The sequence below is a fragment of the Halyomorpha halys genome, unplaced genomic scaffold (assembly GCF_000696795.3).
Source record: "Halyomorpha halys isolate HHAL.00 unplaced genomic scaffold, Hhal_1.1 Scaffold8.1, whole genome shotgun sequence".
Lineage (NCBI taxonomy): Eukaryota > Metazoa > Arthropoda > Insecta > Hemiptera > Pentatomidae > Halyomorpha > Halyomorpha halys.
Window position 1 is genome coordinate 193,399 of NW_027111933.1, and position 14,418 is coordinate 207,816.

Below are 14,418 nucleotides of genomic sequence, written 5' to 3' on the forward strand. Positions count from 1 at the left end.
GCCCAGGCGACGAGCACGCATGTTGTACTAGGGGACCTCAATGCCCGGCACACCTCCTGGTTGTGTAGTAGTAACAACCCGCTGGGCACTTACATCACCAAGACCAGGCTATCTCTCTTCCACCTGGGTGTGCTTACTTTTCAGCACGCGGCTCGCCCTTCGTGCACGTCAACACTCGACCTTCTCCTGACCAGAGGAATGCACACCGTTTGCACACAGGTAATCGGAGTTAACAAATTCACCATCAACAACTCCAGGCAAGAGATCCGTCTACCTAGAGACAGAAGAGGAACATGAAAAAAAGCTGCTGAAGAAAACCGGGCTAACCCAGTTTGCAGGGGTTGCCCAACCTTTGCCCCATGAGGAACGGAGAGGTCCAAGAAGTGGGTATTATAAGGATTTGTCGTCGACACTGACCTCCAAGAAGTTGCCAGTGCTCAAAGAAAATCTCCCGTGTTCAAATCAATCTGACGTCTGACGAAGCCTCGGTTGTTCCACACCTTTATCCCACAAGGAACGAAGAGGTCCAAGAAGTAGGTATTATACGGATTTGACTTACTTATTTACAATCTGCTACATTTAGTGATAAGAATCTTCAAGCCCACTAAGTTTAAAACTTGGATGAAAATGGCTGATTCACATGTTTACCCAACTGTGTTAAAATCTAGAATACATATTGTAGGAAGTGAAGAATATGATGAACAAAATTTAGAGAATATTTGTAAAATTGTATATTTTATTAAATAAATTGTTTTTTTTTTATAGATGAAACCTGGTTCATTTATTTGCCAAGCCCGCAAGACCTTGAAGAGGTTTATAAATAAGTATGAATTTCAACATTGGCCTTCGTTTTGGAAATATGTACCATTTTTTAGAGAATAGCCCATTCTTGAATTTGATAATATTTTAGCAATTACAGTTTTGTATAATTAATAATATCAGTTGTAATGGTATAGATTTTATCAGTTTTTTTTATTTTAATGTAAATCAGTTTTTTTAATGCTGAATGGATACATAAAGTCTATAGCCACTATTGCTTAGTAAGATCCTCAGCATATTACTAGTTTTAGTATTACTAGAAAGACAGTTGTTAATTATAGTGGTGTATCTGCATTAGATATTAAAGACAGGCCAATGAAACAAGAACATTGGGAAATGGACTCTGTACCAAATGGACTAGTTGATAATAATTTAGATCAGTTGAGAGCCCCATTGTATATACAAGAAAGACGCAAAGCATCAATTATTGAAATTTAAAAAATAGTTGATTGACCAAGTCCGTATCAGAAAGAAGAGATGTTAAACTACTTGATGTTGCTGACTGTCGCAGTCTTCTTAGCTTAAGTAATTCATAAGTAAGAGATATTATCAGATTTTTTTCTACTGGTAATTGAAAAATTCTTAAAATATAACAAGATAATTTTTTATAAAGGTAAATAGCTATGATTTCATTCATATTAATTAAATATATATCTTCTTAATGTAATCATATATTAGGAATAACAATTTAATTCGATATTTTATTAAATTATTAAATCATACTAAGATATACACTTATGGGAATCTTGGCTGGAAAAAAAAGATATACACTTTTTAACATTGTTTTAGTTTTTAGAAATCAGTATTTAATTATTTATTAGGAAAAAAATATTTAATTTGTTGTATTATTAAATTATATTAAGATGTTACAGTAAGCAATAGGAATTAACCTATGTATATGTATTTATATTTATGCTTTCATTGTCATCCAATAACAACTACTAACACCAAATGGGCCAAACTCCATGGCTAAAAGATGTATATATTAGCCAATATATCTATGTATTTCTTCTTAATGATATAATGTTAAATTATTGTTGATTAGTAATACATATTTAATAATTTTATTCAAATTAAATTTATATATTTTTGTCTAAATTGAAATTAATTTTAAATTTCTAAAATTTAAGGATAAATATATCATTAGTATTATTTATTTTTGTTATATATTTTGCTTTGTATTATGGATTTAATTATAAAAATGACACCTCCCAAATCAAACGAGTATTTGAAAATGGCCCCCGATTTCCTTGGAGGCCCCATGTCGCTAACCAGGTCTGTAGAAATTTCTGAAAAATTAATAAACTAAGTTAATAATTATGAATCAACAGGTGATTTCCAAAACAACTATCTTATCGAGCAGAAATTAAGGGTCTTACTGCAGATATAGTAAACTGCAAATACATTAACACATGAGATGAAATTAAAAATGTATTGAAACATGAGTATACCGTTAAACAAGACGCTTATACGTTTATCGGCATACCCGATACGTTATTACGTTAAATATTCGCCAATATTATGTTAAATATTGCATTGGCCTTGATGAAACAAGGAAATGAATCACCCTTTGATTTTTATAACAAACTTCAAAAACTCGTATAGCTCCAAATCAGTTATCTGAGAACCGAAATGACCATAAAGACATTATTTATGACCAAATATATCAAAAACCTCCATTGCCCTTTTGATTTAAAGTATTAAAAGAACAATTAGGGTCTTTTAGGAGAACTACAAAATCCGATAGATCTAAATCAAGGCATACATTAATTAACAAATGATTATCAATTAGCAATAGAACTAATCGTCTAACAGCCCACATTAAATTTCATAAACCAGACCATATTATTACAACAATAAGTATATTCTACATGAAGTGATTAAGAAAGTAATGATGAAGTAAATAAAGATATTTTATTGCACTATCAGCAAAAATAGTATCGTGAAATATCAGATTTCTTGGGTCTTCATTTTTCTACGGTAATAGGTGATTAAAAGATATGCAGAACGTGGCTCCACTGCGAATAACTGCCGTGAAGGTCGCCCCAGGAAGCTTAATGATGGAATGTATAGAAAAATCAAAATTAAAGCTCTTAAAAATCCAGCTGTAAGTGCAGATGCCCTAGCTAATATTGTCGAATCTACTTCTGGGGTGAGAGTAAGTACGAAAACGGTAAAGAATTTTATAATTAACGGTAAAGAATTTTTAGAAGGTTATGTGAGGATTTTACATTGCAACCTCTTAGAAAGTGTAGTTAAGTTGGAAATCCATTATCAGTTAATTTTTCAACAGGACAATGTTGTCAATCCAAAGCATACAGCAAATAGAACTAAAAAATGGTCAATATTTAATGATTTTCAACAACTGCATACCCCTCTGCAGTCACCAGATTTGAATATAATTGAAAATCTATGGCACAAGTTAGACCACAATGTTCGAAAACACCACCTCAAGAATGTTTTAGTACAAAAGAGGGAACGAATTGATCCAAATTTAATCAAAAACCAAGGTCATTCAATGTGTTTACAAGCGGTTTTTGATGCTAACAATGCATTAGAAGTGACCTCACAAATTTATTGATAAATAGATCATTTTTAAAACAGCATTATTCTGATGTTGTTTTTTTTTGTATATTATTATTATAAACTTAAGTTTACTGATATAAATAATTTAGATATTCAATGAATCTGTTCATTTGCAGATATTTTTGTCAATGTATTTATCTTCCTTTTACTGCCATAAATTTAAAAATAACATTATAGTCAAGGAACTTATTATCTCAAGCCTAAAAATTATTATCTTAAGAATACCATTTAATCATTAGCCATTTTACTACAAAGAACTTGAGCGAGCTTCTTTCAAGCTCTTGTGATAATGTTATTAGATTTCATTAAGTTTAATTATCTTCAAATCACTGATTTACTTCCAAATATCCAGCTATTTCAAAAATTATTTATCATTGCTTAGGAGTAAATGCTATATATATATTGCAAATGTTAACTACAAACAGTGGTGGTTTTTGTCAATAAGACTTACTATAACTATCTTAAAACATAACATGTGGAACTAGTTTTACATAAAGTTAAAACTAATACTTCAGATATCATAAAACATATGACATACCCTTCTTATCTTTTGAATCTTTTAACAAAAACAAAACAGCCATATTTTTTGTAAATACTCAGTGGTATTTTGTTTTGTTTTTCCTAATACATAATTTAAATCTGGGGTCCCCAAACTATAGAATAATTTAATTTGATGCCAATGTAAAATTTTCAATCTAAGTAAATCATACAAAATATTATTTTCAGTAAACAGCCATTTAAGAAACATAATATAAACTGAACATTTTAAGTGTAATTAATGTTATAAAGCACATTGGTATGATGAGCTAGCTAAGTCTCAACCCTCCGGAATCAATGTAGCAGTAAATATGGCACATAGGCTGAAAAGTTGGGAGCCCCTGCCAAAATGAGTTTTCAAAACGTAGAAAAAGAAATATTTACAGGACAGGAATATTTAATTATTATTTCTTTTCAATGAATAATACAATCAAAACATAAGACGAACATTATTAATTGAGAAATAATTTATTTCACTCAACATGTTAGGTAACAGATCCGCTTCTGCAGCATACTTATCCTAATGATCTGATTACTGGTATCTAATGGATGTGTAAGATTTAATAACATTCAACTGAACATATAAAAAAAATGATCTTAAATCATTTTATTTTATTTCAAGTAAAAGTCCAAGTCACTTCTTTAAATAAATATTTGTTCAATTATTTTAATTATATAAACAAATCAATAATCAATATATGAAACAATAACTTATAATATATTTTTCTCTACAACTGCTAAAAAATTAGCATCATCAAATAATTATGCATAAGGGAATTATTACAGTTTCCGAACAATTTGAAATCAGATTTGAATAATATTTAAATTCAAGGAACATTATGACTAGAATGCTCACAGCCAATTCATTCAATTAATTAAATTATTTTCCATTGGTCTTAGTGTATCTACTAATATGAAAAACTCATAAAAATAAGTCAATATGGCTTCAATAAACATGTTAGGAGTAAATTAATTCTGGCTGAATACTTCTTTGTTTGCATTGCAAGCAAATATTACTGAGAACTAACTTACAATCAGTTAGAAGGTGGAAGCCGGTAGCCAGGGTCACCGGAGTGTAGAGTAAGCTCAGCACTGTTGACTGCCCGAAAGACATCAGATTTAACTTGAGCCTGCAGTCGAGGGGGGAAGGTTGCTACTGTCTTTGCCATGTTAACAAAAAATTCAGTAAGAGTGTCACCAGGAGTAATACCTGAAGGTGAAGGAGGACATTCCACCTGACAAAGTTCCACTGGAAGTTTGGCACCATCTTCTTCATCCTCATCTTCATTTGTTTCAATTTTCATCTTAGGAAAAATATTTCCAATCTCATTATTGTCTTCCCTGCAAAGATATTTCAAATTAATTTTTAAGTCCTGTTCAGGAACAAATAAATAAACTTGCTAAAACTAAAATTGACCCAGAAATGTAAGGGATGAAGAAAGACATTTCATCTTCATATTTCCATTTCTCTCTTGGTGTTCCCTGCTCTAGATGGTTCTTGAAGTCAGTTACCAGTTCAGCCCATATCTTTTTACATTCTTCAACTGAAAATTAATTTTAAAAAAACAATTATTAATTTTGAATAAAACAGTATTTCATAATGTCTTAATCACTATTACTATATTTAAAGCAATTAGTAATAAACATGAAAATACATAAGACTGAATATTCATATACCTGACATTCTGGCATCATGAGCAAGATGTAACCATAGCGTAGGGTCATTCGCAGAGGCGCTACTCCACAGAGCTGGAGTTTCTGCCATGGTACTTATGACCCTACGTTCTCTACCAGCTTGAGTAATAGCTTCAACAGTCCATATGACTTCTTGGCGCACCCTAGCCACATCCTCTTGGGTCATATCGTCCAGTAGAGGAGCGAGACTCATCAAAAACTCCCTGTTCCCAGAATCGACAGGCTGCTTTCTTTTAACTGGTCTGTAATCTCCATCGGACCCGTCTTCTTCTCCAGAATGCCACCTGAAACAAAGTTGACACCAAATTATGATTTTGTGAAAATCAAAATAAACTAGATTACTAAGTCATGTTGATTCAGGATAATTCTTTTTTTTTTTTATCTTTTAGCCAGCCATTTTAATGATCTAACAATATATTCTTCAATGAATTAAACTGATGGCTTGATTTTTATTCAAATTATGAAAAAATTATAATTTGTAAGTCTATTTCTTAAGTGTGAAGAATACCGAAAAGGGTTTAATATTGTTTGGTAAAATACCAGTGCTTGGGTATGCTGATGATTTGGTATTATTGGGTGAGGACAAAGGAATTATAGAATAAATACAACCACGTTAATTAACTCCAGTAAGGAACTAGGCCTTGAAATAAATACGGATAAAACAAAATATATGGTTAGCAGTAGATACGCAAGCAATTTCAGTGATATAGATATAGAAGGAAATACGTTTAAACAGGTAGATAGGTTTAAGTATTTAGGTTCTATGGTAACTGGGAAAAACGAAATTGATTAGGAAATAAAAGCTAGCTTGAAGGCGGGAAATGCTTGTTATTTTTCTATTTCGAAACTGCTTAGCTTCCACCTTCTATCGAAAAACTTAAAAATTAGAATTTACAAAACTTTATCCTTCCCACTGTTATTTATGGATGTGAGATGTGGCCTCTTACACTAAGGGATGAACAGCACCATAAGGATGAATTAACAGGAGAATTTAGAAGATTACACAACGTTGAATTAAGGGACCTACACCCGGTAAATATAGTTCAAGTTATAGCATTGCGGCGTGTAAGGTTGTAGGGCTTAGTAACGAACGGATTTCAAAAATGTTTATAATTTTTTTTTTTCTGACCATCTAAAATGTTTATAAACATTAAACCAACAGGTAAACGTCCGAGGGGTAGACCGAAACGAAGACGGGAGCATTGCGTTAAAACTGATTTAGTAAAATTGGGTTTGAAGGGGCATCAGGGAAGGATATATGTAAAGAGAGATTGGTGGTATCGGCATCGAACTTTCGGATTCATTATCATTATTATTTATGTCAATTTCTTGATGTTGTGATAGTTCAAACTTAATTTCTAAACATTTTAATGTTTTATGTTCAGTTTCCGGTCACACAAAGTTTGTTAGGTTGGCAGATAAGTGCTGTTTTCTAATTTCATCAACAGTTACTGTGCGAGTAATCTAGGGACCAGTAAGTGATCTCGGAGGAACGTTTTGGTGAAGTTGTAAAAATATGCACGTTTTTTATGTGCTGGTTATAAATTTCAATTTTATAACATCTAATTTTTCCGGAAATAAAAAAAGCTTAGAGAATTAATGTTGTTTTAATTTCCACTTTAACAGCATGAACATTACGAATTTTTCAACAACATTAACTTATACTCAATCAAACAAGAGCAAATTCCTTACATTTTTGATTTTTGCATAGCTTAGAAGCAACAGCTCTTGGTTATGTGGTCTACAGTCAAATGAAGACCAGGAAGGGATCTCCATAGGAAGTTCTGGAAATTTGCCCATTTATGTTTTTTGAGGTCCTCATTCTGAATTTAAGCTTTGTTACCACAATGTTTTCTGCTGAGACCTGAATTGTGCTTAATGCAAAATGAAGTGGTTGAACAAAAAAATCATCAGAATCAAAATAATATATAATCATCTCCTCTTTGATTTAAGGTATAAAATTATTCATAGAAGTAACTAGCAAAAAAGTTATTTATTTTTTTAAACTTCTGGAAAGAATTTTAACTAACTAACACAAAACTAAAAATCATAATCACCACCCTAAGAAACAAATTTTCTCCAAAGATCCCAACTGAGCCCCCTGAAGTGACGAATGGTAGCTCTAAAAACAATAGCGGGAAGAAAATCATAATAAAATAAAAAGTAGGAAATTTACTCTTGCTTAGGTTTATGCAGCAAATAAAACTCATTGTATTCATGCCATAGGAGAACAACTGAAATAATATTTTATATATATATATATATTTTTTTTTTTTTAAATATTTCTGGGAAAAATTGGAGGTCACAATATTGTAATTCCTTATAAGCACCCCAAAAACCTAATGAGAAAAGTTTCAGAAATTATCCAAAACTTTTCATGGAAAAATACCAAAACACTGAACTATCAGGGATTTCATAAAACTGCATTTAGTATAATCTGATCTACAAACATTTTTCTTGAAAATTCAATTTTTCAGAATAATGTTTTAGAGGAGGAAACATTTCTCAACCTGTTTTTTTTACGAACATACTTTAATTTTTTTTTTTATAAACAAACTAGATGTGCTCTGTAGATTCACCTGCATTCTATTTGTATATTGCATGTTTGTTTTAAATAATCACGTGAAAATAACTCCGTATCATCCACAATGAACTATTTGGATGATTTGTGTTTCATTTTGAAGGGAATGAGTAAAAATGATGTTTTAAATAAAAGAGATATATAGTTTTTGAAAAATTATAGTTTTTTACATAAATATTTTTATCTCAGAATAGGATATTTTTTCAAACTTAGTCTTATTGAACTTAAAAACATAAGATGAATCACTATTATAATTTTTAACTTCAAAGCAATGTCTAGGCAAGATTAAGGCCCTTTAAGTTAATTCATTTTAATTAAAATTTGGTAATAACATTATTTTGCTAGGCTGCCAAATATTCAATTTTTTTAGTTATAATAAAATTTTATTATTATGTTTCCTCAAGTTATTACTATCATCTTATTTGGTTAAGCATCTATATGTCTTATATATAGAAGTTTTGAGAAAAACATATTTAAAGAGGAGTATTTAGACAAATATATATGCGAAAGGGCTTTTTCAGAATGATAGCTTCATGAATTATGGATATCAAATAAACAAATTTCATAGTTTCTACTGCAATTAAAACTCTGAATTATAAATATAAATAATAAAATTACTTTATTTTTCAAGTTGATTCATAATATAGGTGTTATTTATAATCATTTTTTCTTTCTTATATTTAGTAACTTCTTAGATTTTCTGGTTTACAATCAATTTAATATTTAAAAAAAATGTTTAATACATTTCAAAGACTTCATTTAATTATTTAAACTTTACTATCTATTTACACTAATAAAATGTAATATCTTTTTTTTTTTTAAAAAAAACTCAAAATAATTCACAAAGGCAACAAACACAAGACCATTAACACTTATACAAGAAATAAAATAAAATTGTATTCCTATAATTAGAACAATAACAATCTTTCTTAAAAAAAATTAAAATACTGTAATTGTTTACATCATGTAGTAAAATCTAATGGTATAGAAGTTTCTTTTTTAATGAATTCCGCAATCACTGCATCATAAAACTCAGACTGTTTCAGTAATTTGTTAACTAGTTCTCTTTCAATTGAAAGAATAGCTAAATGGGACAGCTGGTGACTTACAGATGACCTTTGAATGTAACTCTTGATATAACTGAAAACGGTAGTACTATTCCACACTGGAAGAGTGAGAATAAGTTCACAGAAACTCACAATCTGAGGAAAAGTTGATTCCAGATTCATATGCCTAAGGTATTTTAACAATTTTTTAGGATTGGATTCATTGATCGGCTGATATTTGGCAAGCACATTTAACTCTGTACTAAGAATTGGTATTGCAAAAAGGGATGGAAAAAAGTTTGACAGGCCATCCACTGAACTGACCGTCCACCCCTTTCTTTGTTTTGCAAGTTTAAACAGTCTAAAAGATATACATTGAAGTTTAGATAAATCTCTAAATCTACAGTTGAGGTGAGAAATCATATTCCACAAAACACTTTCATAGAGGATTTTGTATGATTTAGTTGACTTTTGAAAGCTTTCATCAGGGCTTCCTTCCGATTTGGACTTTTTCAGGGGTGGCTCATTACTACCAAGAAAATTCTTTGTCTCTTCATACAAAGTATAAAAAGAGTCTCTTTTAATTTGTATAATATCAATAAACTCTTTCACTTTCTGTGAACACACCATAACATCATTGATTGTGACTTTTAAGACGTCTGAAAGATCATCTGCAAGTACGAATATTTCGCTTAGAAGCAATAGAAGAAAATTAAATGAGAAATTATTCTTGAGCGTGGTCAGGTGTCCAACAGTAACAAAAACAGTTTCAAAACCCCATTCACCTTCCGATCTCGAAATTTTCTCAAAAAGTTCGATTAGTGGTTGTCTAATTTTGACAATATCCTTTATTAAAGATCCATTGACAGTCCAATCGAAATCTGAAAAATCTGGTTTTATCCTCCATAGTAATAAATTTAATTCTTCGCGAAGTTTCTTTGACTTCAAAAACATTGAAGATAGGCTGTTAATTGTAGAAAAAAAGTGTTTACATTCTGTAATAGATGATAAAGATTGTGCCAGAACAGAGCTCAAGAGGTGTCCATTATAATGCAAGTTCAGGGCATTGGGGCACAATACAGCTACTTTAGATTGAAACTGAGGCAATTGATCTGTAAGGATGACACCTCCATCATAACTATAAGATACAACTTTTAAGGCACAATTGCTAAAATTAACAACATTATTAACAATATCATAAAGAGGTTCTGCGAGTCTAGATGAAGGAACTTGTCGGAAACCAAAAAATCTTTCGCACTCTAAAAAGTTTTTTGTAGTATACCTAACAATTATGGACACTAAAATTGTATCACCCAGTTCAGTAACTTCATTCAAAATGATTGAAAGAAAATGAGAAGATCTTATTTCTTCTTTAATTTTTTCGAAAACTATGTTGGAAATTGATGTTACTAAATTATTCCGAATATTGAGACCTAAAAACATTTTTTTATTGTTCATATTTCTCTTTAATGTATCGTCAAACTGAGACATCAAGTCAAAAAAATCGAGAAATCTGCTGCTGCCTATTGGATCTGCATGATCGAATTCCCCTAAGCTATCAGGAGAGGTGTGGTTACCAAGAAAGCACACCATCTGAATCAAACTTTTCATGATTTCTCTATTTGAAATAACTTGTTCCTTCTTTCTTATCTTTGATTGTTCCAAATTTGAGGACTGGTCCACATTTGCTCCAATTTTACCAAATATTTTTAATTTCAGAGAAGCCTCAATATGAACATGGCTTGTGGCATGCTCCTTCAAAGTAACTTCCAAATTGCTGAAGTCTGATAAACCAGTCGTTTTCCACAGGGAACTTGTATCAGAGAATAGAATACAGGGCCAGCAAAACAGTTTAGAACGCCTTTCACACCCTGTTAGCCATTCACAACCTCGATATGAACTAGGATTGAAGCGCCTAGTGTACCTTATACTTGGTACTCTCTGGGATTCCAGGTTAGGCTGAGGTCTGCCACCTTTAATAATATCTGCCTTTATTTTTTCTGAATAGTTAGAAAACCCAATCATTTGGATGTTACATACCTGGCAGCAAAATAGGGCATCTTCCATTACGACAGGATCGTCCAAAGCCAGTGGATCACGCTCCATGATAATCCGTGGAACATCCATAATAATCCGTGGAACATCCATGTTAATAAAGTTGATAGTGTATTTTATAAAACAAAGCTTAGGTAATTTACATTAACATCTAACCATTCTGTATACCACATAATCAACCTAAAACAACAGACTAAAATGCTTCAAGGCTGCCATGCCTTATCCCCACTACTCTTCCCCCACTACCACGCTCGATAACCCCTCCTAATAGTACAAGAGCCCAAGAGGAGAAAAAAGGCAATTATCTCACCCCAATTTCTGATTACTTTAATGAAAACTATGTATAATTAATCGTCAAAATTGATGAGTCTGCCAAGTATAGGTAGGGGGACTAAAAAATGGCAGCTGTTTCAAAACGATAAAAAAAACTAATTTTTCATTCGGAACTCAATATCTTGAAAAGTAGGAACAACACAATAAAACCTATGAGAACGTCATTTAAAGAAGAGTAAATTTGCTAAATTATGAGCCCTAATAGAGTTATTTACGTTAGATAGTTTTCGAGATATAGCTTTTTAAAAAGCAACATTTCATAAAAATGTTGTATGGGACGTACTATCAGTAGTTAGTGAATTTATTTTGAAAAATATATATGTCAAAAACCATTCGACGTACAGATGTTTATTAGCACTCAAATTAAAGCTAGTTTAATGAGCTATAAAGTAGTTTATGTTATTTATCTTCGGAGAAGTAATAGTTTACATCAAATTATCTAAAATAAGTTGATTTATAGTTGTTCGGACAAATTTTCATTTGCCAAATTTATATTCATATGTGAATATCATAAACACTACTACCCCTACGAAGATAAGTATCATACACTACTTTATAGTAAGTTAAATTTCCTTTATTTTGAGTGTTGGCAGACATCTGTGTCTTATGGATCTAGAGATATATCTTTTTCAAATATTCAATATTTTATACGAACAACTAGAAATTAACATTTTGTGAGTTTATTTTGTCAAATATCATAAAAACTACTACTCCTACAAAGATAAACATAATTAACTATTTTGTAGTAAATTTAACTAGCTTTAATTTGAGCGCTGGCAAACATCATTACGTCCAATGGTTTCTGAAATAAAGTTTTTTGTAAATCAAATTTATTGTCCGAACAACTATAAATCAATTTATTTTAGCAAATATCATGAAAACTACTATTCCTACAAAGGTAATGGTCATAAACCTCTTTATAGTCCATTAAACTAGCTTTAATTTGAGTGCTAATAGACATCTGTACGTCACATAGTTCCTGAGATATAAATTTCTCAAAATAAATTAACTAACTACTAATCCTTCAGTAGATTTTTAGGAAATTTTGCTTTTTAAAAAGCTATATCTCGAGAACTATTGGACGTAAATATCTCTTTTAGGGCTAATATTTCAGCAAATTTACTCTTCTTTAAATAATGTTCTCTTAGATTTTCTAGTGTTGTTGGTAGTTTTTATGATATAGAGCTTCGAATGAAAAATCAATGTTTTTTAAAGGTTTTGAAATAGCCGCCATTTTTTAATCCCCCGACCTATACTTGGCAGACTCATCAATTTTGACTAGTAATTATACATAGTTTTTATTGAAGTAATCAAAAATTGGAGTGAGATAACTGCCTATTTTTCTTCCCGGCTCTTGTACTATAAGGACAAGTAGTCGCAAGACTACTTTTTTACCACGATAGGCTAGGGATGATTAATAAAGAGATATATTCCTCATGACAACAATAAATTGTTGAATTCTTGAAAATACAAAAAAGATGTATACAAGTTTGCAAGGTTGTAAAGCGTCGTCATTTTGAATTCACTTCATGAACCTTGGAAGTTTATGAAAAGAATTCGATTATATTTCGACTATGATGTTAAATTTCAATTAATAATATTTAAAGGATAATAAGAAACTAGTTCACTAAAATATATAATCGAATTCAAATTCTATTGCTGAACAACTTTAGGCTATTAAACAACACGGTTATTAAAATCATTAATTCATTCCATATTTCATACGTAAAAAACATTTTAAACATTTACAAGAGATACTTTTCTTGATTTTTCTTTATCAAAGTCATGAATTGCTTCTTAAATATATATTTATTTAAGTACATCAGTTTCTATCAACTGCTTAATCTTTCTAGAAGCAATTGTACTACCCAGTTGATCATTGATGCGACACAGTGTATAATTCATTAATCACAGAAGTAAGGGTGATAGATTGCGATCCACGTCCTGGCTCAGTGGACAAATATGGCACTGACAATGAGTAAAAGTCACATTTTCATTTTTTTTTTTACTACCTAATTTATGTCTACCACATAGTGTGCAGCTTATTCTATTTTAAGACAGAGAAACGTAGCATCAGATCTGGTGGTTCTCACCTGAGTTTCACCTGTCCTCAGTATAAATTAAAAGTTATAAAAATAATTTTTCACTCACCCAATCCTTTTTTCCAACTTTTGGGAAAGAGTAAAAACGTATTAATCAGTATTTGCTAAGTAAACATATTGTAATATATGATTACAGCACTTTTATTTAATTAGTAACCCAAGTAGTAAAAGTAGGTAATCATGACTGAATATAAATATCATTTAAAGACATTAAAATTAAGAAAATAATTTTGTTTGTAGTATTTTAAAAACTTTTCCATTAAGTACAAGTTTTCCAAATTAGAGTGATGTAAAAATCTTGAAAATGACATGTTCAAAGATACAGCACTCTTGATAAGTAGGGTAGAATACAGTAAGATTCAATGCTCAACTAAAGCAAACAAGCTAGCTGATAGATCAATGATGTTGAAAATATACATAGCCTTAATCCGCTCCAAACATGATTATGGAAGTTTTGTGTATGGCTCAGCTCGCTTCCAAACCCTAGCCAAATTCGACACCGTTCAGAACACCGGAATCCGCATTGCCACAGGTGCCTTTAGGACCAGTCCAAGTTCAAGTTTATGTGCTGAATCTGGAATATTACCCCTACTATTTAGACGACAACTATTAGCTACAAATTATTTTTCCCGGCTATACCTGCAACCCTCGCATCCAACTTATA

At 31.0% G+C, this 14,418-nt stretch overlaps 2 protein-coding genes across 4 annotated transcripts in view; both read right to left on the reverse strand.

The window, feature by feature from the left end:
• Positions 1 to 14,418, reverse strand: part of LOC106677519 (uncharacterized) — a 48,596-nt gene that overhangs the window by 11,769 nt on the left and 22,409 nt on the right. The window contains exons 3-6 of one of the 3 annotated variants that reach the window (XM_067049853.1): positions 5,620 to 5,921; positions 5,360 to 5,486; positions 5,153 to 5,283; positions 7 to 2,108 (exon numbers count right to left, since the gene is read on the reverse strand). In XM_067049853.1, coding sequence (XP_066905954.1) covers positions 1,969 to 2,108; positions 5,153 to 5,283; positions 5,360 to 5,486; positions 5,620 to 5,921 — 700 coding nt within the window. In that variant the 3' untranslated portion in view covers positions 7 to 1,968. Of the gene's footprint in view, positions 1 to 6; positions 2,109 to 4,974; positions 5,284 to 5,359; positions 5,487 to 5,619; positions 5,922 to 14,418 lie in introns of those variants that run through there. The other 2 variants (XM_014415512.2, XM_067049851.1) reach the window with 2 other exon arrangements.
• On the reverse strand, positions 9,108 to 11,952 carry LOC136796347 (zinc finger MYM-type protein 1-like). Its single transcript, XM_067049848.1, has one exon. The coding sequence runs from the start codon at positions 11,410 to 11,412 to the stop codon at positions 9,181 to 9,183; it is 2,232 nt and encodes a 743-aa protein (XP_066905949.1). The 5' UTR covers positions 11,413 to 11,952; the 3' UTR covers positions 9,108 to 9,180.

Bases quoted from the DNA above. Each gene is read 5' to 3' on its own strand.
- LOC136796347 (XM_067049848.1), bottom strand. From the start codon at position 11,412: ATGGATGTTCCACGGATTATTATGGATGTTCCACGGATTATCATGGAG.